This window comes from Grus americana, chromosome 2 (genome assembly GCF_028858705.1).
Source record: "Grus americana isolate bGruAme1 chromosome 2, bGruAme1.mat, whole genome shotgun sequence".
In the NCBI taxonomy this organism is placed as follows: Eukaryota; Metazoa; Chordata; class Aves; order Gruiformes; family Gruidae; genus Grus; species Grus americana.
The window spans coordinates 76,831,801-76,857,647 of NC_072853.1; the positions used below are offsets into that span (position 1 = coordinate 76,831,801).

The 25,847-nt window shown below is 41.0% G+C and overlaps 1 protein-coding gene across 2 annotated transcripts in view; it reads right to left on the reverse strand.

Annotated features, from left to right (window-relative positions):
* The window catches only part of VWC2 (von Willebrand factor C domain containing 2), a 62,140-nt gene extending 56,564 nt beyond the window's left edge, over positions 1 to 5,576 (reverse strand). Inside the window, exons 1-2 of one of the 2 annotated variants that reach the window (XM_054816474.1) lie at positions 5,271 to 5,576; positions 3,375 to 4,156 (exon numbers count right to left, since the gene is read on the reverse strand). In XM_054816474.1, the coding sequence (XP_054672449.1) occupies positions 3,375 to 4,088 (714 nt within the window). In that variant the 5' untranslated portion in view covers positions 4,089 to 4,156; positions 5,271 to 5,576. Of the gene's footprint in view, positions 1 to 3,374; positions 4,157 to 4,908; positions 4,954 to 5,270 lie in introns of those variants that run through there. The other variant, XM_054816475.1, reaches the window with a different exon arrangement.
* Between the last annotated feature and the right edge of the window lie 20,271 nt (positions 5,577 to 25,847).

The window sequence follows — 25,847 nt, forward strand, 5'->3', positions numbered from 1 at the left end:
TTGTTTAAAGGTAAGTTTATGAGCAGATGTATAAATGGAGTTGTGGATGTTGTAAAAAAGCAAACACACCGTTGTGTAAACAGGTAGATTTCCCACTAGTGGGGCATGAAGAAAACTGTAGCAGGTTTATCCAGCAACTTAGTGTAAATTGTCATAATTAACAAGTGACAAATCATTTGCACTCATTGACGTTCTGGTCCAAAGTCATTTGAGCTTTCTCTTCCCCCTTTCCACATGCCAAACTTCAATTAAAAAACAAAACAAAACAAAACCAAAGTAACAAAAATCTGAATTAAAATATATATAATCTACATTTGGTTTCTTGAGCCTTGAAAACATCTAAGTTTTAAAAAAGATCAATTATAATCCCAAACTGATTTGCTATTGTGCTGGCATTTTTATTAATATTTCCTTGCCACTTGCACAACTCAGGAGAACGTGAATGGGGTTAGGCTGACAAGAATAAACACATCAACCTTGATTTTACTTCTCTATGCCTTCAAAATACCACAGATGTTTCAAAATCCATTTGGGCTTGTTGACTTCCAGATTTCCAAGTTATTCACAAATAAATACAAATTTTGGTAGCAGAGAAATTCTAAACAACACACCCAAAGCAACAACTTTAAAAAAATGTAGATGTTGCCCAAACCATATTATACTTCCGAAGAGAATTTATGGTCCTTGTAAGGCTATTACTTTGTAAGTCAGCCTGCATTTTCAAATCCTACCGTAAGACTGAAAAACATCTAGTGGAGCACGTGCTCAGCAATCCCCAGCTCCAGTACAGAATTTTATCCTTGTTGCATTTCACCAACCAGGGCTTCTGCTCCCAGTTCCACTCGTATGGATGCTGTGATCCCTCTGCCATCCTGCCCCACGATCCCCACAGCAGAGTAGAGTAGTGCCGATGGAAACAGCCTTCTGAGATCTCATCGTTCCCCCACAACTGGTACTGTGGTTTGTGTTGATATCCATGTCATTTTTGAAAACGGAAAAACACGTGCATGCACACACACACACAAACAAAGCCTGCAGGAAGGACTGTGAATGAAAGCAGAAATGCATCAGACCTCCCTGGAACACTCAGCTATCGAGTTAGCTCTGGCTCTGGTTAGAACAATTTTTTGCCATGCCAAGCTATATATAAATTTTGTGTAAGTAAGCTCCCAAACCTGTATGCATATTTACACATCTATACATAAATATTTGTGCAGATAATGTCACTTAAAAGTTAGGAGGTCACCTGTTCCTTCTTTCAGTGATCTCTGATACCCTTTGCCACAAATAGTAGGTGCAGACGCAGAGAAAAATCAAGTTGCTATCCATTTATAACTCCTTCCCTGACCTTAATCAAGAGACAGCAAATTAATAACCTCTGTAAGGCCATCAACTTTAAACTTGTAAAACGACCTTTGAAATCATGTGCAATTACGTGCATTTGCTATTGTTTCCAGAGAGCAGCAGCAATCTAACTACCTCTGTACCTTACCTCATCAGACATCTCCACCGATTGCAGTGGCACAGGCAAACAGCTGCATTTATAGTTTTGTGTTCACAGTATTCGAACCAACGTTGAAGCTCAACTGAAAACCAAAGTCTTCACACATCAAAATAAACAGGCTGCAGTTCCACTGCTTAACTGCGTCGGTAACTTTCCTTGTGCATCCCAAGCAGGCATCCCTTCTCACTCATGTTTCCAAAGCTGGGTAACACAAAGCAGGAAAGGAACTGATGTTTCATTACAGGAAGGTATCAGCACAAGGGCTAAAGGCTGAGTGGGGCTAAAAAGAAAGCTGAAAGCCAAAGTCTTTTCAGCACATTTTGGTAAATGTCACTGTCCAGCATTCCCTTTTTACTAAGGCTGCCAGCCATGTTCCAATGTAACAGGGAGCCCTACAGTTTTATCCTCTCACTACATGCTTAATACAATAAAGTATTTTAGGCTTGCTTTACAGCCATTAATACAACACCACTACATAAAGACAAAAAAATGCAGCTTGTTAGAAGAGCACGGGGGAAGCCTTTAAAACCCTGACAGGGAGACCTACAGAGAACATGTGCAAAAGTATCACTGCTTTGGCCACCCCTGATAATTAACTTCTCTGGAAAAGGAAGGATCTCACAATCCCTCTCCAAAAAGGTCTAGCTGTTAAAAGTACCTTCTCCCTTTTAAAGTAAAAAACTGCCACCCTGAAGCTGAATGCAATCCTTGAGGGTGACATGGAAAAAGGGAGGATGATATGATGCTTTCTGTCATGCTTTGAAAAATCACTGATGATCTACACATTACTGCCTGAAGAGAATAAAGGGAAACGCTGATTTATTCTGGAAAGAGTAATTCTGCTTCTTTGCTTATTTGTTTATTTTTCAAGAAGTTGAAGAATGTGGGAAGACATTATGAATTAAAGTTAAGTTTCCAAGAACACACAAACGCCACAGAGAGCAGAGGTGGCAACTTACTGACAGCTTTCACAAATACATTTTCTTTTTCTCCAACCTGCCAGAACCCTGAACTGGATTTTGTACTCCCCTCAACATATTCAGCTCAAAAATCTCTGGTGTGTTCAGAAATGGTTTTGAACCAGCCTGTACCTAACAGTCATTCGCAAGCAAATTCTCAGACCCTGCTCACAGATCTCAGCCACAATAAAATACTGAAGGGAAAAAGGCAAGGTAAGCAACCAGGGAATTGGCCCCAACTCCAAAACTTTTCAGTGCACTGTAATAAGTTGCATTTTCAATGATGACCTTGCACAGTGGTGCTAAAAAGGCCCTATTCGAAAAGGATTTCCCTAAACATAAAGCTTTTCAAGTCCATTGTTTAGGTATCACTGTAATTCATACCACAAATCACGCTCCTATTAAAAAGGCAGCCCACAGTCATTCTCAGAAAGCAAGCGTTGCACAACCTTGGCAGCACAGTTCAAATGGTTAAAAAGGAAAAGAGAAGTGACTGGAGAAAGGTATCATCACAGACTGATTACCAGGAATAGAAGTCAGCCCACAAAACCCTGCTCGATCCCTGCAAGGTAGAACTTTCACAGTTAACAGTTAAATAAGAAAACAAATGTAATGCTGGAAATTCTCATAAAATCCACATCACCACCAAGTACCATCCTTTCAAGGAGCATTTTTTACTGTAAATACCAAAAGAATTAATAAAGATCAGCCCCCTCATTTAAAAATGTTACAGTGTCATAGAGCAAGAAAGGTCATGTTTAAGGGGAATATTTTACAGCACTGCAGAAGTCGTATCAATACAGAAATGAAAAGGGAGACCCAAAACACCCTCTGAGAAAACACCTGAAGAACATAACGTCCCTTTAAATGACAGAAGGGCCCACAAAATTACTTTTGGCTTCAGCCCTTACCATGAACTCCTCCAAGGTCTGGTAGGTTTTCCCCCGAAACTCGCAGTAGTTCTTCCTCTCCTTGCACTGCGGGCAGCACTGCGTGGTGTCCACATGGACGCACCGAGGGTGGAGCCTGGGGCACTCGGGCTGAATGCACAGCGGGCCCTCTTCAGTGCAGAGGCAGGGGCAAGCAGAGGGGCCCGGCGCAAACTTCTCCCCGATGGCATAGACGAAGCCGCTCTCGTCCACGCAGCCTTTCCCACGGTAGTCCGGATAGGCGTACTCCTCCGAAGGCTCGGGAGTGACGCTCGCAACAGCTTCTGGGAGAGACGAATCTTCAGCCACCTGAGGTTCCTCGGGAGCGGCATCCCTTTGCTCTTGCACTTGAATGCTCCCGGATTTACTGCTTGTTCCCTGGCTGTTCCAAGCCTGCTTTTGCTTAGTCCAAGACTCCTTGTTCGAGTAGCTCCTGCTTCCTTTGCTCTTCCAGTCCCTGCTGCCCTCCTCCCTCCCGCTCCTGCCGATCTCATTCATTTTCCCCGGGCCTGTCTGGCTGTCCCTTGTTGATGTGTGATCCCTCTTTTCCTGGCTCGCCTTTATCTCCTGTTTGTCTTGAGCCTTGGCCAGTTTTTGTACAGGTATGGTGGAGCTACAGAGGGCAACCATGAGGCAGCAGGTTACGAGAAGAGAACTAGAAAGAGCTCCAATTGCCATTGCAGTAGAGCTGGGCATCACCTACTGCATCCCACAGGGGACACTGCATTCACATCGGAGGGAAGTGCTTCACAGATCCACAGTCCCTAGGACGAGAAGGATTAGGAATACTTCAGCTTCTGCACTTCTCCCTCCCCCCCCCCCGCCTCCACCGATGCAACATCTCAAACAATATGCAACCTGTCTTGGTAGTTTATGCAAAAGGCAAACAACAGCCTGGTGCTGCATCCCTCCTCCTCCTCCCCCGCTCTGCCAAGTCTTATAAATAGCAGGGCTCTGGACACGGACCGGGCGTCTTCGGCTCCGTGAGAGCACCACGCAGAACTCTGGGGAGTTAGGATTTGCAAAGGCAGGTGCATGCAAAAAAGCAAAACACTTGGGGACTATTTTTCCTTTCAAATGACAACACGTGAAAAGGACGGACACTGAATTAAATGGAGCTCCCCAAAACACAGCAGAGTCCGGAATAGAAATCAGACAATTGAGTCCTATTTGCTGACTGCATGCACGATGATTTCCATTAACCTCTTATTCAGCCTGAAGTGTGCTGTTGTGTTTGGGTTTTTTTCTTAAACACCTACCAGTGAGCACATTTCTTGTAAAGACAACTAAACCCAAGCATATTAAAGCGAGCAGAGCCAAACTGCCTCTCTTCCGAACTACCTAAACAAGCACAGACCACCTCTTTCTCCCCGTGTTTTAAAGGCAAAGCACAGTCGTTAAAGAGTTTCCACAGCAGAGGGGCATTTAACCCACATCTTCCAGGAGTTCAGCAGCACTCCCGGCACCTGTCCTTAAAACACTGCACATTAAATAGGAAAAAAAACAAAATACGTACACTACTCCGGCCACGACAAGGAAAGGCGCTCCAGCCTCCCGCCACGGCACCACCTCCGAGGTACCGCTCCTCCAAGCCATTTGAAAGCCTCCCTCTCTGCCCGCCCGCACCCCCCCGCTCCCCGGCCCCGGCCCTTACCGGCGGCCCGGCGGGGGCGGCAGCACCGCGGGGCAGAGCGCTCCGCCCGCCACGCGCTGCCCGGCCGCCGCGGAGGAGCCAGGGCGCCGCGCCGCCTGCCCAAACTTTCCGGCGGGCCGGGCAGCGCCGCCCGACCCCCTCCCGGTGGGGCGGGGGGGGAGCCGCGACCAGCCCCTTCCCCAGCCCCGCAGCCTTCCCCGTGGCCCGGCCCGGCGCCTCCCTACCTGCGCCGCAGCCGGGCTCAGCCCCCCCGGCGGCTCGGAGCGGCGAGCGTCCCTCCCCGCCTGGCTCCCATGGCGGGGCCGCGGGCGGCCGGCCGGCGTTGGCTTGTTGCTGCCCGCCCGCCGCCGCCGCCGCGGACCTGCAAAGCCTGCAGCGCAGCGCGGCGGCCAGCCGATCCGGCCCCGCCGCCCCAGGGGCGGGCTCCGCCGCGGCCCCCGTTTCTCTCACATGGCGGCCGTGCGCTCCCGTCCCCGGGGGGCGGGGGGGGCGGCACCGGGGCAGGACGGGGCGCTCCCTCGGCCGCCGGGCCGGGCGCAGGGCGCGGCGCGGGGAGGGGACTCGCCGCTCGCCGGGGGGCGGCAGCGCCTGCCGCGGCCGCACAGCGGCCCTGCCCGCCCCTCCCAGCCGGCGGTGATGGTGTGGGGGGGGTATGCGTGTGCGTGGGGGTCAAAGCCACGCGTCCCGCAGAGCCCCACGGCGGGCTCGCTCCGGACCCCTCGGCGGCGCCGGGAGGAGGGGGGGGGAGCCTCCCGCGGCGGGAGGGCGAGCGGCGGTCGGGAGGGAAAGCGGGGCAACGCGGGCTCGTTTGGGGTCAGTCCCGCGCACCGACGGCTGAAACTTTTGCCGGTGTAAGGGCGTCAGTTTGGGACGTGAGCTTCGTACCCGCGCGAAGACTGCGGCTCGATGCGGCGGGGATGGGCGCTCTCCCCGTTGTGTAAGGCGCGAACCCGCCGCCCTCCTCTGGAGAGAAGCGCCGGTGCCCGGCTGGCGGGGTCCCGCACACCCGCGGGGCTCAGCTGCGAAGCCGCGCTGTTGCCGAGCGCCGGGCGCGGGCGGAGGCCGTTAAGCAGCGTTTAATCGGGGCAGCGCAGGCTGTGCCGGGCTCTGTCCACGCTGCAGCATCAGATTACTCCGCTTTAACTCTCGCTTGCCAGCCTTTTCTAGCCATGAAGTGGTATTTGATTTACTAGTTGAAATACTTACTTATGGTTTTGAATAGCCGATGGACGCTTTCATATTTAAATATGATTGCATTTTTCTCCTTTGTGCTTTTTGATACAGAAAATGGGCAGAGCAGTCTATTATAACGATGATGGCTGAAAGCCAGATAGTCCGACTATTGGGACAGAAATGCAAAAGAAAAACTAGAGAGTGATCTATAAGTGTGGTGCTTTTGTTCTGGAGCTGAGCAAGGGCTTGGAACCCAAAAGGTTATTTATTTATGTATGTATTTATTTTTAAGCTGCATTAGATGACATGCCGGTATAATCTTCTATGAGTTGTACTTTACAGATGTTCCAGAGCAGTCCCAGCTGCACTAACCCTTCTGCCGCCGTAGCTCTTTAGCAGCCTACTGTGCCCTGCCCGTGGCTAGGGCTGGATTTCCCAAAGTACTTGGCACCGTAACTGAAATTTTTAGGCTAGGTGAAATTTTCAGATTTTTTTTTTTCATTAAAATGATAGCTCTGCAATATCGATGCTCAGGAGAGCAATGAAAATCTGCTGGATGCTAATGTTTCACTGTTAAGTACCTTCATGAGCGCCTGTTATTTGTGAAAACCCAGACACTTAAACTCCTCCATAGGAGGATGCAGGTGCTAAACTCTTTTGGCTGCTGTGTTCTCACTATAAACATCTATGAGTCCTGTCTAGTTTACAAAATTATTTCTGTTGACACCATCTTGTATCTCTCAGTCAGATATTCACTAGCTAAATAATGGTTTAACCTTCTGAAACTTTAAAATACGTGACTAATGTTTTGAAGGATATGAAGAAGTCAAATATTTCCGTAGGTTGCACTAGCAAAGTGAAATTCCAGATTGCTATGGGGCTTCTAGACTAAGTCTTACAGAGTTAAGCTAGACTTTCCTTGCTACCTGACTAATAATGATTAAGAAGTTTTTGTCTTCAGATTATCATATCATTACCTCTGAATAAAGAATGGAATCTTTACCTTTTCTAAAACCAGTAATTTTATGCCTTATATAACTTAAACTCTGCCATGGGGTGAGCAACCAGTACACCTCCTGGCTAATTCTAGAAGAACAGCTGGAAGGACCATCGTTACTTTGCGTTTACAAGCGTGTCAGCCTTGCTGCCAAGCAGCAGCTAGTCGTGGCTAGAGCGAGACAGAAGGAAATAGGGGACTTGGGAAGGCGATGCTACTTCTGTGATAAAGAGGAGAGAGAAGCCAATTTATGGTTCTGACATTTTCACGTGTTCCCAGGTGAAACTTTGGTACAAAATCTGAGATCTTTAGCATCCAGGACTCTCTTTGTATGAGCTCTGCCTCTCCCAGATCTAATTACATGGCACACAGATCAGCTGGGGCTGAAGGTTCGAGATACTGCTGTGTAACAAGAAGGGCAAAGCCTCAGAGCGCTTTCATAGCAACAAACTGCAACTCAGCCTTCTTGGCAAGGTAAATACCCTCATTTCTTTTTCTAAAAGATTTCTCATTGGACTTCAGCCTCTGTTTTATTCAGATTCGTAGATACGTTAAGTAATGAACGGTACCTGACATTAGGACCTTTGCAGAACTGAGACCTGACCGCTTCGTTAGTGTCTTAGTATCAAATTGCAATAGTCCAAACGGTCAAACAGCAGATATGTAAGAAATGTTTCGTGTTTGCTTCAGTGTGAATTCTGAACTAGAAGAAGAGAAACCTACAGGAATCTATTATTTCAAGAGCGCTTTTAACAGTTTCTTTAATGTGAGTTTTATACTCCTGCTATAACATAGAAAGCCCCGGAGACTGAAGCCATTCTGTTTATTCACAGCACAGATAAGGCGTTAAGAAACACAGGTCCAGGTTTCCCCACTCTGCTCTCCCCCGAGGCAACAGTAGCAAGGACAACTGTGTCTCTGGATGAGAATCAAATTCTGCATCCCATTCAAGATGCTTTCTCTTCTGCTGAGTCTTGCCTGTGTGATGAGAACTTTGCATTAGCTAAATCAGAGCTGTCGTGCACAAAATGGTCTACACTGGTTTTAGCTTAATTTTACTAGGAATTGGCTTAATTTTACTAGGAAGTGGTTGAATGTAAACCAAAAAGGAACTCAATAGCTGAAATAAAAACGGTGGTGGTAAGGAATGACTTAAGATGGTGTGATGACCATCTCCATTAGACCATGCTCAAGACAGCGAGAAAGAACAGCCATGCTGAAGGTCGCTGACTATTAGTCAGAAAAAACTTAATTAAACATCTACTCTATGAGATTAGGGGGACTGAAATTTTGAAAAATATTTTTTGAGAGTAGCCTTGCTGTGAATGATGAGATGTATCTTTGACCAAGTTAAAATCAGTTATCTGCCTGGTTAATAACGATATAAACCCAAAACCTCACAGCTATACAGACACTTCACCTGGACATCTAAGAGCACTGAAGACAACCACTTGTAGCCTGGTATGTGGATGAAGTGAGGATATGTGCATACCCCAGCGCAGGTGTGCAGCCTCCACACACTGGGGGATCACCTAACACACACATCCCTTCATGTGATCTCATGCAGGGAGCGTGCCCCATCTTTCCCATTTTAATAAAAGATGTATCCCCTAGTGTCCCCTGTCTTCAGTGAGAAGACAGGGAGAGAAAAGAGGAGGAAGCTCTATGAAAGCCTGAGGAGCCAGGCAGGGCAGGGCAGGTGGGGGGCAGAAGAGGACCCCCAGTGCAACTGGGGAGCTGGGCGATATTTAGAAAACCCCACGCGATAGCGAGATGGGCTTTGGGTGTCAGGGTGTCTGCTGAGCCCTGGGTGAGGACAGGGCACGCTCAGGGGAGCAGTGCAGCAGAAGGTGTGCACCGCGTGCGCCCAGCTCAGCTCAGCAGCTCTGAAACTACAAGAAGTTGAAAGGGAAAAAATGTCCCCAAAACGTGACTCCTCTAGGAAAACAGATGGTCGTGCCTTTTTATTTTGCTTCGTTTCATTATTCTTCCTGAAAGGAAGAGAGTTGTTATATGAAAGGTATTTTTTTTTTTTTTTATTGTGGTGCTAAAGTGGCAGTTGTTCAGGCAGGTTCACATCACAACCTTCGAAAGGTAGCAATTTGTGCAATAGTATTAGTCCAGCCGTATAAAATAAGGCCTTCAAATAGCAGTCAGTCTGAAGACAAAGAGAGAGACAAAACCAAGGTACATATTACTCTAACAAATCATGTGTATTTGAAAAGCTGGATTATAAATAAGCAGTTTAAACAACTCTTAAAAAAAACCCCCAAAACAACAAACAAACAAAAAAACCCCAAGCTTCCATACCTATTTTTAAACTAGGTTAGCTTTCATCTTTTCATCTTTATTTCTTCTATTTTCTTTATGCCACTTGTCAAAGGAGACTGAACGTGTACTGCTCCAGTTCTTTCTTTTTTCACTAGTCTGATGTTTCTTTAGTTGACTGATAAGTAGTTACTGAAGTATTACACAAGCTGTAGTTACAATTGTGTCTTCATTAATTGCTTTTAAATTATTCAGTTTATCACAGATAATGGTATGTTACAACATTATTTTTTTCTGCTTTACGTGCGTGAAAACAAAACTTTAAAAACCTTCTGTCACTTAGAGTTTAGGTTCTTCAGTGCAAGGATGCTGTCTCCACTTCTGTAAATCACAATTTGCATGCTGGCAAATAAATAATGATTTTTTATTTTAAATTTTGCTTATTACTTGTAATAACCCAAAATCTCTGTAGACCAGTGGGAGATTTAAACTTCAGAAGTCATAAATTTATGAAACATCTTTAAAAGGAGATTTTTGCTGCTACTGGTTAATGTTCTAAGAACTCCCCCTTTAGCTTATAATTTCTGTCATTATTCATTGAAATGTGAATATAATGGAAATAAAATACTTAATATTTTTTTTTAATTTAAAATAACCTTAATTAAAAGTATTCATAACAAGGCTTGTTCCAAAATGTGGGAAAGACAACTGGTTTTGTTTAAACCAACTCAGAAAAGCTCTCTTTCTCTGGTGAGATGAATTTCTCTGCCCTGTAAGCTCTGAGGAGACTCTAATGCACGTATTCCACCTCTGTAACAGTTCCCTTCTAGGTCTGTGAAAGAGAGAGGGAAATACGTGCTGCCTTTTTGTATACGACATGTCTACAATTCTACTCCTTGAAATCACTTTTCTATTCTTACATGCCTGTTGCATCTCTAATGGAGGGTTTGCCAATATAAACTTCAGAAAAGTGTTATTACCATCCTAACCACAATAGTTAAATAATGTTAAAAATTGCGTAGTGAAGCCCTTGGAGAGTGAGGAGGATTCAATTCAGGATCCGTGCGTATGGGCTCATTCTGAGGAGAAAATAATTGTCTATTCAAAGCGCAGCATTTTGTGCTTGTAATTAGAGGACACGAGAGTGATTATAAATGGATTTTGATGCACCTATTTTCACCACAATTTCAGTAGCCTGGGGAAATTGGACGTTAATCATGGCTCACAATGTTATTTGGTATTTGTGCCTTTTTCGTTGAGAAAAGGCAACAAAACGGTTTTGCACGTACATATGGACGTGCGCAAAATAACAAGAAACATTTAAATACACAATCATCTTTCCTATAAATATAGTCTTAATACTATACCTTATTCTTCCCTTTTGCAAAGCCAAAGGATGTGTGCACTACTAACATTTTTAGGTTTTTACATTGTCATTGTGTTGGAAAACTGAACAAAGTATTTCGTAAGCTTGTGTTTAGCTCTGTTCAGATAGCATCTGAAATACAGATCAGTATTAACATTTCCCTTTATTATTTATAATTATATTATTGTTTAATTTATAGTATTTAAGTTTCTCTAGATATATTTGTGTTTACAGTAAACTTCTTTCAATAAAGGCAACATCAACTATCACAAAGTTTATGGAAAAAATATATATTTCTGTGTTGTTCCTCATTTAATAGATCTCATCCTTTCACTGCTCTTTAATATTACTGGAGGAAAAACAAACAACCCCCCAAAAACCCAGCTTTGCTCTCTCTTCAATTCTCACAAGATTTCTTGACTTTTATTGTATTAAACATTGAACTGAACTTAATGAATAAATGGAATTGAACAAGAAAATGGCTTTAAACTGAAAGAAGCTAGATTTAGATTAGATATTAGGCAGAAATTCTTCACAATGAGGGTGGTGAGGCACTGGAACAGGTTGCCCAGAGAGGTTGTGGCTGCCCCCTCCCTGGAAGTGTTTAAGACCAGGTTGGATGGGGCTTTGGGCAACGTGGTCTAGTGGGGGATGTCCCTGCCCATGGCAGGGGGGTTGGAACTAGATGGTCTTTAAGGTCCCTTCCAACCCAAACCATTCTGTGATTCTATGATTCTACAAGAAGATAAGGAAAAATAAAAGCTATTATTGTCAAAACTGATTTAGCACTGTAACTCACACCAATATTTAGTTCCATTTTCTAATTTTATTTAAAACTTCCAAAACAGGAATTGTACTGTTGAGTATTTGTTTTTCTTTACATTAATTGAAAAACAACATAGATTGTTTTCTGAACAATGTGTATATATATATGAAATAAAAATGTTTTAAAAGACATTATTATACTCATCTTGACTTTATTGGTGTAATAACATTTATTGAATGGTCGGTAATTATGATCTCTTGTCTCCCACAAAGACAAGCCCTTAAAAATAATTTTAAAAACGTCTTCTACAGTTTTTGCATCGTCACACATGTAAAATGTTTTATGCCGCAACTGAACCATTTTTTTCCCCATTTTTTTCATTTTTGTTGGAGAAGTTGATGAAATGTATGTTGAAATTAAGTTTGCCAAGTGAAGAATTTTAAAGTTAAGTAATTCACAGTATGTGTGCAAAAGCATTCTTCCCATCTTTTATGGAATTAGGGTATAACCGCCAGACATATGATTCTGCAATGTAATTGTTTGCAGACTCAGAGAACCATCATGCCTCTTAGGGGATCTTCTCCAAAACTTACTGAGCATAAACCCCTAGATATGAAGCCTTCAGTGACAGTCTTTTCAGAACGCATCTTCAATCTTTTCCTATTCTTTGCCCTCCTTTTCTCTCATTGTTACTATCCAGTTTGTAAAAATTGAAGCTTTTGCAAAGACACTTCGTGCATAATGCATGCACATCTTATCCTGCTGCTCCCCTTACTTTTTGAATCTGCTGGCTAAGTTCAACCAAACTTCACAAAGCAATTGAATTCTTAAAGCTTCACAGAAAGAGGTGGATTGGTAGAGAAGAGCAACCTTATACTGTTGCACTGAAGATGTGCTGTGACCTCATCCCTTGTTACACAAGCGAGTCCTCGTGAGACACTGCCCATGTAAATGCCCAGGCTACGCTAGATATGTGGAGCTTACATCTTCTTGGATGCTGGAGTTAACTGATTTAAAGACAATCTGTATGAAAATCCTGCTAATTCTGGTGTTCAAATCCTTTTGCTTTCCTGTCATTACCCTTCCCTACATTACTGTACAAGTCCCTGTGTCCCTTAGCAAGTGCCTCTGATACAGTACCAGGTAAGCAATGGATTATTTTGTTGCTCTTTTTAAATTAAAGGCCCAGTGAGGCCTTTAAATTAATTCATATACATTTGATAATGTCATCATTTTAAAAACTGGGCAAATTATGATTTGTAACATATTGAAAGTTTCATGAATTGCAGATTCCCAAGTGTTCTGTCTTTAGATCTAATTACTGGAGATGATTACATTCAGGACCTTTGCAATCGCAGAGCCTGGCGATACAGATTTCTCTCTAATGAAAAAGGTTACATGGCTCAGAAATCATGATTTAGGCTATAAGCTGTCAGAGCAGAGAAAAAAAAAAGAGTAAACAATCTTCAGGCTAGAACTAGAGTTGGGAAACAGAAAAAAAAAAAAATCTTTCTGTGTTTGCACACAGGACCTAGACATCCCAGATGCAACTGGGTCCCCCATATGTAGGCACTGCACGAACATTTAATGAATTGTCTGGTAACCCTAAAACTGACCAGGAAAGAAGGGAAAGGAGAGCAGCAGGTCAGTAACTCAGCTGAGAAGTTAATGTAAACCTCCTGGTTCTCTCTCGTCTTCCCTTTTCAATGCTACATTTATTAGTCCACATTGACTGTATTCCCGAGTAAGAAAGATACTTAGTGCATAGCTGAATAGCTGGTATACTACGTTCTTTAAATGTGAACAAAAATTTGGGTGCTCATTCGTGCAAAATCTTGGTGCCTTGTTTGGTTGTTACCATCAGGCCTTGACATACTGATGTGCTTAGGACCACTGTAGCAAGCAGGGTGCTCAAGCACCGTGGTACGAGGTCTAACATGAGAGAAATAGAGGTGTTCTGTAATTGCGATAATGAATGCAAGTTGGTCATGCTCATTGGGTTTACTCTTTGTTGGAAGAAGATAACAGGGAACAACACAATATCCCTGGTGACCCACAGAGTACTGCTTGAGAGTTATTACAGGCAGGGCATGGTAAATAATTGACTTTTCAGATTAGGTGCTTACAAGATCAATGAAGAAGGTGACAGCTTAGACGCTCACAAAACCTCTCCTGTGACACTAGTAACCAGTAGCTCAGGGACCGAACACCATGCAGAGCGACAAGTTCCCTCCCTCTCCTGCCTGAGGACATTTAACCCCCTAGTCCTACCTTCCATGAAAATACCCTAACCACCAGGCTACTGGTGATTAAATTCTCGCTTGATACTGTTGAAACAGTACAGATACACATGAAACATTTTGTTGGAGAAGAGGCCAGGACTCAAGTCACCAGCACTGTCAAGGCAGGAAGAAGTAAGCAAACCTCATCTACTGCTGGTCTACTGCTCAGCTCAGAGCTTAGAAAGAGATTGGATTCAAGCTGTGTTTTCTTCTAATATTTGTGTGAAGTCTAACACTGACCAGAAAATATTCCATAAACATGACCCAAATAAATTTTCATGTGAATAGGGCCTTGTGCACTATGGTGTCAGCCCCTACTTCTGCAAACCCTATTTAGCTTGGTTTTAGAACAGAGGTCATAGACCAAGAACTGTTAAAAACTCCGGCTAAAAAATTAAAAAGTTTCATGTTGCTGTAGGGGTAAAATGGTTTTTGGAGACATATGAGGATATTAAACCCAATCAGCCATAAACTGGTTTGCCTGAACCACCCAGCCCTAACTTGGTAATCCTCACAGGGTGTTAAACTCTTGCCTTCAAAGGTTTTCAAAATAGGTCCTTCCTTCCCCCATTATTAAAATTAATGAGGCTTTAACACGATTACTGACTCCTAAAGCAGATTCAGGCTGCTGAGCCAGTGTGGTAATTTCACACAGAGCTATACCTCAGCTTCTGCCTAAGAACAGCAGCAGCAGTAGAAAAGAAGAAAAGGAAGATCAATGCATCTGGTACCTTCAGGACGCAGGAAGCCTTTCCACAGTCCTAGCTAGCCAAGCAAGTAACTGCAATAATAGGGAGCCAGTTTGTCAGAGGATCTCAGCCTACGGGGCACTGAACTGCTCTGAAAAATGTGGCAATCAGTATCACAGAGGAAACAAATGAGTGCCCAGGAATTCTGAAAAGTTAGCCCTTAGCTTGCCCTAAAAATACTGTCCAGTACTTTTACTTCGTTCCTAATCACAGTTCATCCCCCATCACTATTTTCTCAAAAAAAAGCTATCAGCTGAGAAAGCAATCTAGGTGTTGACATTGAAATGAGCTTTGTTGCACTAGCTGTTTGATTTCTGAAACTTAGGCAATTACAATTCCTTTTTCCTCATGTCATCTTTTGTCTTCCTTTTATTACAAGGTTCCGCTTAAATTTCTTTTTCCTGACAGATTCAAGAACAGGTGTTTATTTGCACATTTGCAATTTTCATGGACTATTGGGATCAATTATAGAACTTTTATTCAAGAAATTAAGTTTTGTTTTACACCAGTAACTTCTACATAAAGATCATTCAAAGAACTGGGAACCTAAGTTATTCCCTAGCGCTAAAGATATCATACCATTCACTCTTTTATGTCTGATATTCTGTTGGAGTTCCATTTTCTTCCTGTATCTGTTGGAAATCAATCACTTCCAATTGTGGTTTGTTTTTTTTGTTTTTAATTAAGGAGACTAACAATTGATATGAGTTGCAGCCACAATAGTAGATGCCCTTGCCACTACTCCATCAAACGCTGGCTGGGGCCTTTGGAGAGATCCTTACGTAGCAGCTTGCAACCACCCTAAGCAGTCACATTTCTCTCTGTAAATTAAATTTCTTTAAAAAGTCTCATTTTATCCTGAGGCTGAATTTCTGTTCCAGTAAATTCTGATCTACAGAGACATCTACTTCCCATTGAAGTTGATCAGAGCTGCAGGTGACCGGTGCCTCTGTAGCTCAGACCCCTAGGCTGGATTTCTCCCGCGGTACGAATATGTTATTAATACGAGCTAGCTATCTTTGGCTAAAAGCCTGGTGAAAAACACTTTTGTGCTTTTCACAGAAGTGAGATGGTTGATTATGGTGCAGATTCCCAACTCTCCTTCTCAAAGTTTTTTGCCTGGAGTTTATTTTAAAATACTTTTTTTTTTTTTCTAGTGAAGCCTTAAGTAAGGAGTAAACATGTAAGAACAGGCTCTCGGAACTTTTCTACTTTTTCAATTAAACAGAACTGAATGAGATAAAGAAAAAAAAAACAAAACCCAAAGTCCTTCCTTCTCCAATGCTTTTTTCTCAGTTGGGATTAATTTCTCTTTAGAAAAATAGAGGTTATAACTGGTCTTGGAAAAAGAAAATATCAAGCACACCTGAGGTTTTAAGCAAACAGTTCCTGCTGTTAAACAAATCCATGGTGAATTGTAGATGGAAGAAAAATCCCTGAAGCAGAGGCAAAAATCCAGTAGTAGTTCACCGGGTCTGTATCTAGGCTCTTGCTTTGGTACTAATGGGATTTCTTTGATAGGTTGACTCAGGCTTTTGATAGAAGCAAGATTTAATGAGAATATGTTCACAGCTTCCTTTGCTGCTTTAGTTCATATGTTTGGTTTCCAGGTTTGGTGTTATACATTGCTTTTTAGAGTCTGCATTGCACAGATCACAACTGTAATTTAATTTCTGTGCTCTTTTGTGTTGCAGTGCTCAGATTACACAAGAAAGAGCTACTCTGTTTTGATGTGTACCCGACAGAGATTAATTTGCCAGGAAGTCAGGTTCAAATTAAAGAATAACATTTTGCCCTTATTCTTAGCAACTTGAGATTGCCAAACACACCACAGGATAAAAGAAGCTGTGTGGATAGATCTGTTACTCTTTTTACTTGCCAGTTGGCAGCCGGACAATCAAGGACTCTTGAACTATTAGAAATATTTTATTATTTGGTTGTTGAGTTATGGCAAAGGGGTCCCACAATTCTTCTTCATCTTAAACAGAGGTTTCAGTAGGTGATTCAGGAAGAAACCTGCTTGAGATGATCCACTAAGTTCTTGTCTAGAGGAGAGAAATTTAGTGTTGTGCTGCTGTGAGGAGCCCTCGGTCCCCAGGGTTAATTGATACAATTGCTGAAAAGGGCTGTCAAAGCCAAACGGTCAATTATATCCAGGCTGTAGGAGCTTGATGAGAAGCCTCAGGTCAAATCTCTCAGCGCAGATATATGCAATATTTTGTCAGCTGCATCGATGCTGCATCGGGGAGAGAAAGAAGTAGTAATATAGGCAAAGCTGGACCGCTTTGTCCAACTTGCTGGGACATCACAACTTGGATTTTTCATACTCAGAATGGAACTAGCATAAAGAAATAATGAATTATTTTAGCTCTAGTCATCTAAGAAGAATTTGGAAAATAGGCCTGAAAATGTCATCCTAGAATTGCATACTTTAAACATTAAAACAAAACCAAACCACAAAACCCTCACAAAAAGCAAAACAAAAACTCCTCTTCCTTCCTCCAGTCTTCACCCCCCCCAGTAAAACCCCACTGGAATGAAAAATGAAAGATATCTGAACTCTGCCTGGAGAATTGCTCTGGCGATGCAGCAAGCGGCGTGCCTGGGAGAAAGGCAGGGAAGCGAGAAGAAGGCAGAGGGCCAGCGGGCAGGTTTTGCACGGAGGGTTGGGCTGGAACTACAGCATCATCATGCTGTGTTTGCAAAAGCCTTTGATTTTTGACAGGTATGTAAATTCATAGAAAAGTATGGTTAGAAAGTTTACTGAACTAGTCCAATCTTCTGGTTTACTGTCTCTATTTAGAGTTTTGTTTGAGATCATCACACCATGAAAGGTAGAATATGAAAGGATGTGTTCAGCAGGGAGAATGCATCTGAGAGAGACTTCTGCAGTGTTTCTGGATCACTGACGTATAATAAGTGATTTTCGATTCTTTTTAAGAAGTAGAAGGTTGGATTGTGATCAAATTAAATAATTCATATTAAATTTTATTTGGTGGTGAAGGGCTGAATGACATCCCAGAATATCTAATTTTTATTCCCAAAAGCCACAGTTACTTCAGTAACACTCTCAGTGCTGCATCTTTATATTGTCCAGCCCCGCATCTATGATTTATAGACCTCAACATCTTTCTCCAAATCAAGGACTATTTACATAAATGTGGAGAGGAGAAAGAAATACACGCATCAAAGATCACCCAATGGGTCTGACTCACTAGCACTTTGTAAGGGCAGTAAAGCATAAACGCGAAGATTTCCTGCATCCTCTGCAATTGCCCCAACACTGAGTAACTGCCACCCAAATACCTCCCGATGAAAGTCCCAGCAAGGCAGCTAGACTTTCATGGCTGCATTCAGTCTGACTCAGTCAATCAGGACCATTTGACAGAAACTTCTCCTTACATCTCCTTCCAGCAGAGTGCAGGACTCTATTGTAAGGCTTTCACTTGCGGGGAAAAAAAATTGCTTCTGTTTCTTGCTTTCACCTCTAGCTCAAGATAGACCTACTAGACCTTTTCTCCTCCACTGTTCTTCTTTGAGTGTCTGGGCTTTGTTACAATATTGGTTTTATTCAGCTGCTTCAACAGATTTACTCCCGTGTGTATGTAAAATAAAGGAAGAATAGAACGAATCTTCCCATCTTCCCTCTTTTATGCCATACACCCTTCTCCTCCACCGTACCCAAAATGTAGGTACAACTCAAGAGTGCATGTATGTGTCAGTGCATGTATGTTCTTGGTACCGACCATAACAAGATGACCCAGCATATTCTATTCCTTCATTCCTCTCAGTGGAGAATAAAATATTTTAGTTTTGCAAGGGAAATAGAAACCTAGACTTCTCTTTGAAACAAACTACATGAGGAGCTCTTGGAGGAAACAAGGCTATAACAGAGAAGCTAAATGAATTTTTCGTATTTGTTCACTGTGGGAGAATCTTTCTTTACAGGAGTGCATCAAAGGTTGTATCTCAAACTGAAGGTTTCAAAACAAAGTTGATATAAAGAACAGCAACCATTTCTCAGGATTTAGCCAGGAGTTCTAGCCTAATACTGAACTGTAACAGCAACATGCAATTTCTCATATCATCCTTGGTATCGGAAGAATGTAATGTGAACTTCTTTAAGGGTTTCATGGGGTTCCAGAGATAGCAGAAAAGCCTGACATAATGTGAAAATCTGTAGAAGAAAATCTGACTTATGTACTGCCTAGAACAATAGTGAAGAATAAAAGTAGTAGGCATGTAAGCAAAATAGTATTCTATGGTGAGTCAAGCAGGACATTTATGCCTCACAAATCTGTTGGCTTTCTTTGAGGAAACCAAGAAGGGTGTAGATGAATATGATCCAGCTGATAACATTAATCTGGAGGGGAGAAAGTTTTTAAAAGTCTTTCCCAGAAGACTTTAACTAAGATGGGTGAAAAGGAAGGCATTCTCATGAACTAATAATGGACTAAAGAATAGGAAACAAGGGCAGGAATAAAGTGTTAGTTTTCACCATGGAAGGAAATAGGCATCTGTGCTGCAGCCTATTCAATCTACTGTATTCACAAATGATCTAGAAAAGGGATTGGATAGGAAGAAAGTAGTCTGAGGGGTAAAAACAGAAGCTGACTGAGAGCCATTGCAGAGGATGTCTTATACTGAAAAAAAATCAGCAATAAAAATAAAATGGCAGATGAAATTCCGCATCAGTAAAGCAAAGGAAAGCATGAGTGGGGAAAAAAAAAAAAGAATTCCAGCTAGTCCATACTGAGGAACTGTAAAGTAGCTACTACCACTCAGGAAAGAGATTTTGGAGTTACAATAGATAGCTCTAAGAAAATAACAGCTTGAAGTTAATCAAAAAGGGACTAGGATCTTAGGCATTATTTTGGAAGGTATGGAGAACTGCCATACATGCAGTTTTGATTCTCATCATCTCCTAATGAATGCAGTTAGCTGAGGAAAGGAACAGAAAAATGTGACAAGAATAAATAAAGAACTCAACCAACAAGGAAAGACTGCGTATACCTATACTCCTCAACCAATTAAAGAGATGACTCCATGAAAACATGATAGCCAGGAGTGACATGAAGAAGGTGAATAAAGAATGATGAGTCACCCTTTTTTGTAATATCAGAATTAGGAGAAAGCAAAGGAAGACATATTTTGACCATACCTTCCATATTGAACTGTGAAATCGATTGCCAGAAGATCCTGTGGATGGAAACATGTTCAGGAAACAAACTCACTTAGATACAGATACACAACCCTGCAGTGTGCTAGCTCTAGCCTCCCTCTCTCGTTTACGACTGACCCCTTTCAGAGGGAAGATACCCGACCTTGTTTTATTCTAGCACACAACAACTGGTTTTGTCTCCTTTACTGCACTAGCAAGGAGTCATGTATCCTCCGTCTCCTCTATGAGGCCAGCGAAGTGCTACGTCAGGAATTATTCTGCATGTTATGACTTTCTTTCCCAACAGTGCCTAGTTCCTCTGAAGTTAATCTGATGTTCAGAGGAGTGAGAGGCTTCCAGTTTCAATGCAACTTCTGGCACAATGCAGGAATTCACCTCCAATTTTCTACAAGATACTGCCTTGTTATATCCCACATTTTATGATTTTTGGTTTGTCTCAGAAATGCTTACAGTGTTGGGCCACATAGCAATGTTTATTATTGCAATTTTTCTAACCATTTTTCAAAATTAGTTTAGTTCTTTTGGCCAACTTTGGCCTATCTAAATTTGGAGACAGACTGATAGATTGCCAAGAAGAAGAATGATATACCTTTTAGGACCGTTTCTCCTAAATGCAGGAAAGAAAAAGAGAACAAGGTGGAATAGAGCAAAAAGATACAGATAAAACAGGAAAGAATCAGGAGACTTTGACAATACAGAATCATTATGTGTTAAAATTCCATAACTAAATGCAATCAGTATATATTAAATGTGTTACATAAGGTATAATTGACCACCCAATCAGGATGGTGGTAAAGAGTGCATAATTAATTATTAATAAATAATAATTATTAATAAATTATTACATATACCGTAAGTATAGAAAATTCAGTAATAGAAGAAGTCACTTATCCCTAGTGGTAAGCATTTGGATACATGTCACAAGAAGTGATGCAGAGACTATGTTTTTAGACATTATAATGGATTTGCGTATTATGTTAGACTATTTCTTGGAACAATAAGAATTTACAGAAGGAAAATTTAATCCCAAGCAGCACAGAACTTGTTAAATGTGTATCTGACAATGATCCACTCTGTCACAGTAGTTAAAAAGCCAAAATATTCACTATGTAGCATATAGGTTCAAAAAAGAGAATTACATAAAAATCTATGAAAAAGGACTGAAAGAAGCATTGGAAAGGGTAAGATATTCAGATATTGGAAGACTGTTCAGAGACACTGTGTTGGTGGCCTAGACTAAACCAAGATTGCCTATCAAGAAGAAATTACTAGAACAACAAGAAAAAAATGGTGTAGTTTTAATAGCAAAGTAGGGTAGCTTAACACAATTAGTAGACTACTTCCAAGTTTGAAATTGTGTTCAAATGAAGGAAATATGAAACTGGTGGTATAAATGTAGAACTTCAATAAAATATAAAATACATTGAATAGAATACAGAAGGTATTACGGGGATATAGTAAGACAGTATATTTGTATTATATACATACACAGAGGTGTTATAAAATATAAAAATACAAAACCAGCAAGTTAAATGTAAACCCAGAACATGACAGACCAAAAAAAGTATTTTTGAGGAACACTTGGTAAAACAATTCAAATCTGTTTTCCCAAAACATTAGAAATTAGAAAACTAGTAAAATGCCAAATAGAAAATGAGAATAGGAGTAGTCAGGGGGAATAAGACTATAGGTAAAAAAATCAAAGTGATCTTATTTTATTGCCATGAAACAGACAACCTTAGGTAGATTTTTGTGCCAGAGTCCTTCTTTACAGGATGCTAGCTTATGGAACTATGGCCAGAACTGAAGTATCAGGAAAAGAGCCTTTATGACAAATAAATAAAATTCTTCATAAAACATCAGAAGAGAGTTCTAAGATTTCTAGTGGAATTCCAGGAATTCTAAAGGAATTTAAATATGAAATTGGTAACAGTTAAGTACTGTTGCAGTATACCGCTTATATAGGCCTTGCTGTCAGAGAAATAGAAGATATTTTTATAATGCCAGTTACATATTTTTTAAAAAGCATCCAGAAGTAGTTATAATCAGCAAGTTTGATTTGTCTGACATGCAAATTATGTGAGGCCATAATACATACATGAATGTATAAACAGATGGCAAATGTGTTATAATGAGGAATAAATCATGCCTCGCAAATTTCTTAAAATTCTCCAAAACAAAGTCCATGGAAATATGGCAAAGAATGATCCAATTAATGAAGTGGATTAAAGTGCAGTTTTCTGTAAAACCTTAGATGATGTCCTTCACCAAAAGGTGCTAAAAAATTAAACTAGTGTGATACAGGAGAAAGATCTGCTCGCGTACAGAAAACTATCTAAAAGGCAGACAGGAATGGCAGCATCCCCCGGGGCCAACTCCAGAAAAAAAGGCATGTCAAAGTTTCATATAGTGTGACAATCAACATTAAAACAAAGGGCAAACAGATGATGGGCTCAACATCAGGTATATTATCACTTAGGAAAGACTCCTGAGGCACTGTTGGTAGGTATTTTAAATGTACTGTACAAAAGTCACTGGCAGTCAAAAGGAAAAAAGAAATAGTAGGAACTATTAGGAAGAAACAGAAAACAAATAGGAGACCATCATTATGACACTGCATAAAATTCATATCCCAAATATTATGTATGGTTACAAAGGGACCTATGAAGATAAACAGAAGAGCAAAATTATATTTATAGGTATCAAATTATTTATATTTTAGAGAAAATAAATATACAAGATGACAACGGTTTAACAAAGAAATTACTTTTGGGTACAGGGAGCAAGGGGAAATGGAAATCTGTTGGATAACAATAAAACTATATGAGGAAGGATGTAAGGGAACAGTTTTTCAGCATTTGTCATGCTATAGGAACTAGGGGTACCCAATGATAAACAAACTAGTTTAAAGCAAACCAAACTCACTGATTTTTAATATAAAACATACTTAAGTGGTGGGATTTGTTTTGACAGAATATTGTCCCTAAAGAGCAGTTAAAAAAATTATGAAAGTAATGTCAAAGACTATTAAATAGAATGGTCCAGATGCAACCTCTGGTTCAGGAGGTCTCTAAACTGCAGACTGCCAGGAGCAAGAGTCAACACCATGAAAACTTTATTCCATTTTTGGCCTTTTTTTACATTTTTTTCTCTAGCCATCTGCTATAGGCTACTGTAAGAGACAGAAAAACAAGTCTAGAAATGAACCTCTGGCAGTTTTCTTATGTGAACCTGCCCTGTGTGTTTTGGGATTACATGTAGCCTCTCATTTGCTGTACATGTTTGGTTTTTAATTTTATTTGTTAGCATCTTTTCTGTAATTTTCACAGATTCACTGCAACTGGATGCCAGTTTAATTAAAAAAACCCATAACAACCAGCCTCTACTTGATATTATTTCCTTCTCACAACTTTGTACTTTCAGATTTTACTCAGGTTTTTATTACAGAATGATAGCTCTAGACCATTGTTTTCTAAAAGGTCACCAGCAACTTATATTAAATAGTTTTAATTCCCTCTAACTATTCCCCATTGTCCAACACATTTTCTGAGATCCTAGAAAATACCATTTCTTTCCTTATTGATTTTTTCTTTACTATAAAACAAAGCATTGATTTTCTTCCTTCTGTCTTGTGTTTCTAATGGTACTTAAATTAATATGGTTCATTTGTATGCCACCTTACCAGGACTAATGCATCCTTCTTGTCAGACCAGCATCACCAATAATAGAATGTAGGACCCTCCACTTAATCAGAAACCTGATAAATGGTGTGCCAGTTGACAAGAGCAATGGTTGGATTCAGTCTTCCTCTATGTCCTTGGGCAAGTCTCTTAATCTAACCCACCCTTCAATTCTGTGTGCACAGAATAGGGAAGCTGTTTATCTATCCCATAAATGTTTGAGGATGATAAAGACCTATTAGTGAATGTTACTCTTGCAGAGGCACAACACAGGATCCCATTATTTGGATTCGGAAGAATGAATATAGCGCAGTTTCACTGGCACAACCCCTCTTGCTGCTCCAGTAATCAATACATTCTTGAAGCTGTAATAATCATCCTCTCCTGCTGAAAAGTCTTCTACTTTACAGGTGCTATTCAGCATCACTGAATAAAATTTGTTTTTACAGAATAGGCAGGATTCTTAAACTCTCTTGAAAAGAATTTTTTACTACTTATTTTGCTTCCCATGAGTTTCTTTCAGGTTCTTTGCTCTGTAATAGCTGCTAAATAGACCAACATTATGCATTGCAGAATTATTAGATATACTCATGTTGTGCCTGCTTGCCTAACATTTCTGTGACTCCCCAATACAAAGTAATGCTTAACTAGCATTTATTCATTTGGTCTGTTTTCTTTACCTCCTGGAGTGTCATGCTGGTTTTGAAGTTTTTCTGTTTGCTTTGTTGTTTTGGTTTTTTTGAGTTTAATTTCAGTATTTTTTAATTCCTTAATCTAAGTCGATGCAGACGCATCCAGATGCAAAGCAGGCCAAAAGAACACAAATGTGAAGGGGTTTTGAAACAGTTATAAAACTGTAAAACTACCCATTGCTCAGGGATTTTGCAATAAAGTAAGGACCTTTTCTATCTCAGGACAGGGTTCCACAAACTACCAACTCAGAACTGAGTGCTGGAAGAAGTGTTCCTAACAATCAAAGTGCTGTTTCTGTCAGTATGATCCCTGCCAAAAGAAAACATCTGCAGAGCTGGATTTAACTCCAGCCAGTACTTAGATCTTGAAAGATGACCTACTGCTATAGGATGATTCAGTCCAACTCAAACCCACATGGTAAGTGCATGAAGAAATAGAATCCATTGACCATGGCATTAGAGAACACTCCTTTAAAAAGACTGGTTTCCTCACTGGAGGAAGACAGGTGTAGAACTAGAGTCTTGTAATAGCAGCACCTGGAAATACATCAGCAAACAAGACCTCTATCAAGCACCACTGGCCCGAAATGGTTCCTGAACAAAATTCCAAGACCAGATTTTACAGACCAGGCTCCAATAAAATTGTTTGTTCTTAAAGTTAAATGTTTCTAAAGCTGCATTTTCCTTATGCTTATGTTGTACAATACTGCTATGGCTGATGTTTATAAGCTTAGGGGTGAGAAAAGACTACCATTCCTATGGACAAGATATGAAGAGAATAAAATTATCTAAGTGATAGAAGAAAACTTGTTAATGTTTTTCTTTCATTAAATTCTGTATCAATTCAAGAAGGAATATATTTAAGTGAGATCGAATAAAATGAAGAAAACCAAATTTAGAAGAAATACATGTTAGAAATCAACTAATCCATTCATGCAAAGTTGCAATACAATGCATGTTGTACATCCAGGTAGTAGCTCATTTGTACTCTTCAAAGACAATTTTGCCAGTAAAATTGAGCATCAGAAGAAATGAGCACCACACAATAGAAAAATACAGTGTAAGTGAATCATTCATACTTGTCAGAATTTGCTGATTCTGTGGAATGTCTCCTGAGCTTGAAATGTGTTCTTAAAAAACTGAAAAGAAGCCTTAAATACTGCACTCAAGTTGACAGTCAGCACATTATCTATTTTTGTTTTTTCTTGAGCAATAAAAAAAAGCTTAGATCTCACTAGTTTCAAGTACTTAGTAAATGACTGATGAAAAAAGGCAGGCCTAAAAGTGAAAGAATCTCCAAATACATAGGCTACAGCTTAGAAGAAAGGAGCTGCCTCTCTTTCCTGCGCACTACAGCATTGGCCATCTAAGTCACACCCGGCCCTTTAGCAGCTATGGCAATTGCACACAGAGACAATTAGCTTACAGGCAAGTGTTCCAGAGAGACCTGGGATCTTCAGGGGTCCCTGCCATGCGCAAGGGAGTGGGCAGCAAGTAAGGAAATTCTTCTCAGGATAAGAATCCTTCAATTGGAAAACTATTTATTCAGTGAATTGCGTAAAGCTGATACTGAACTGTGAAACTTTTACAGACCTCCTAATTTTTTGAGAGTAGATTCAAGCCCAGGAAACCTCCCTATTGATAAA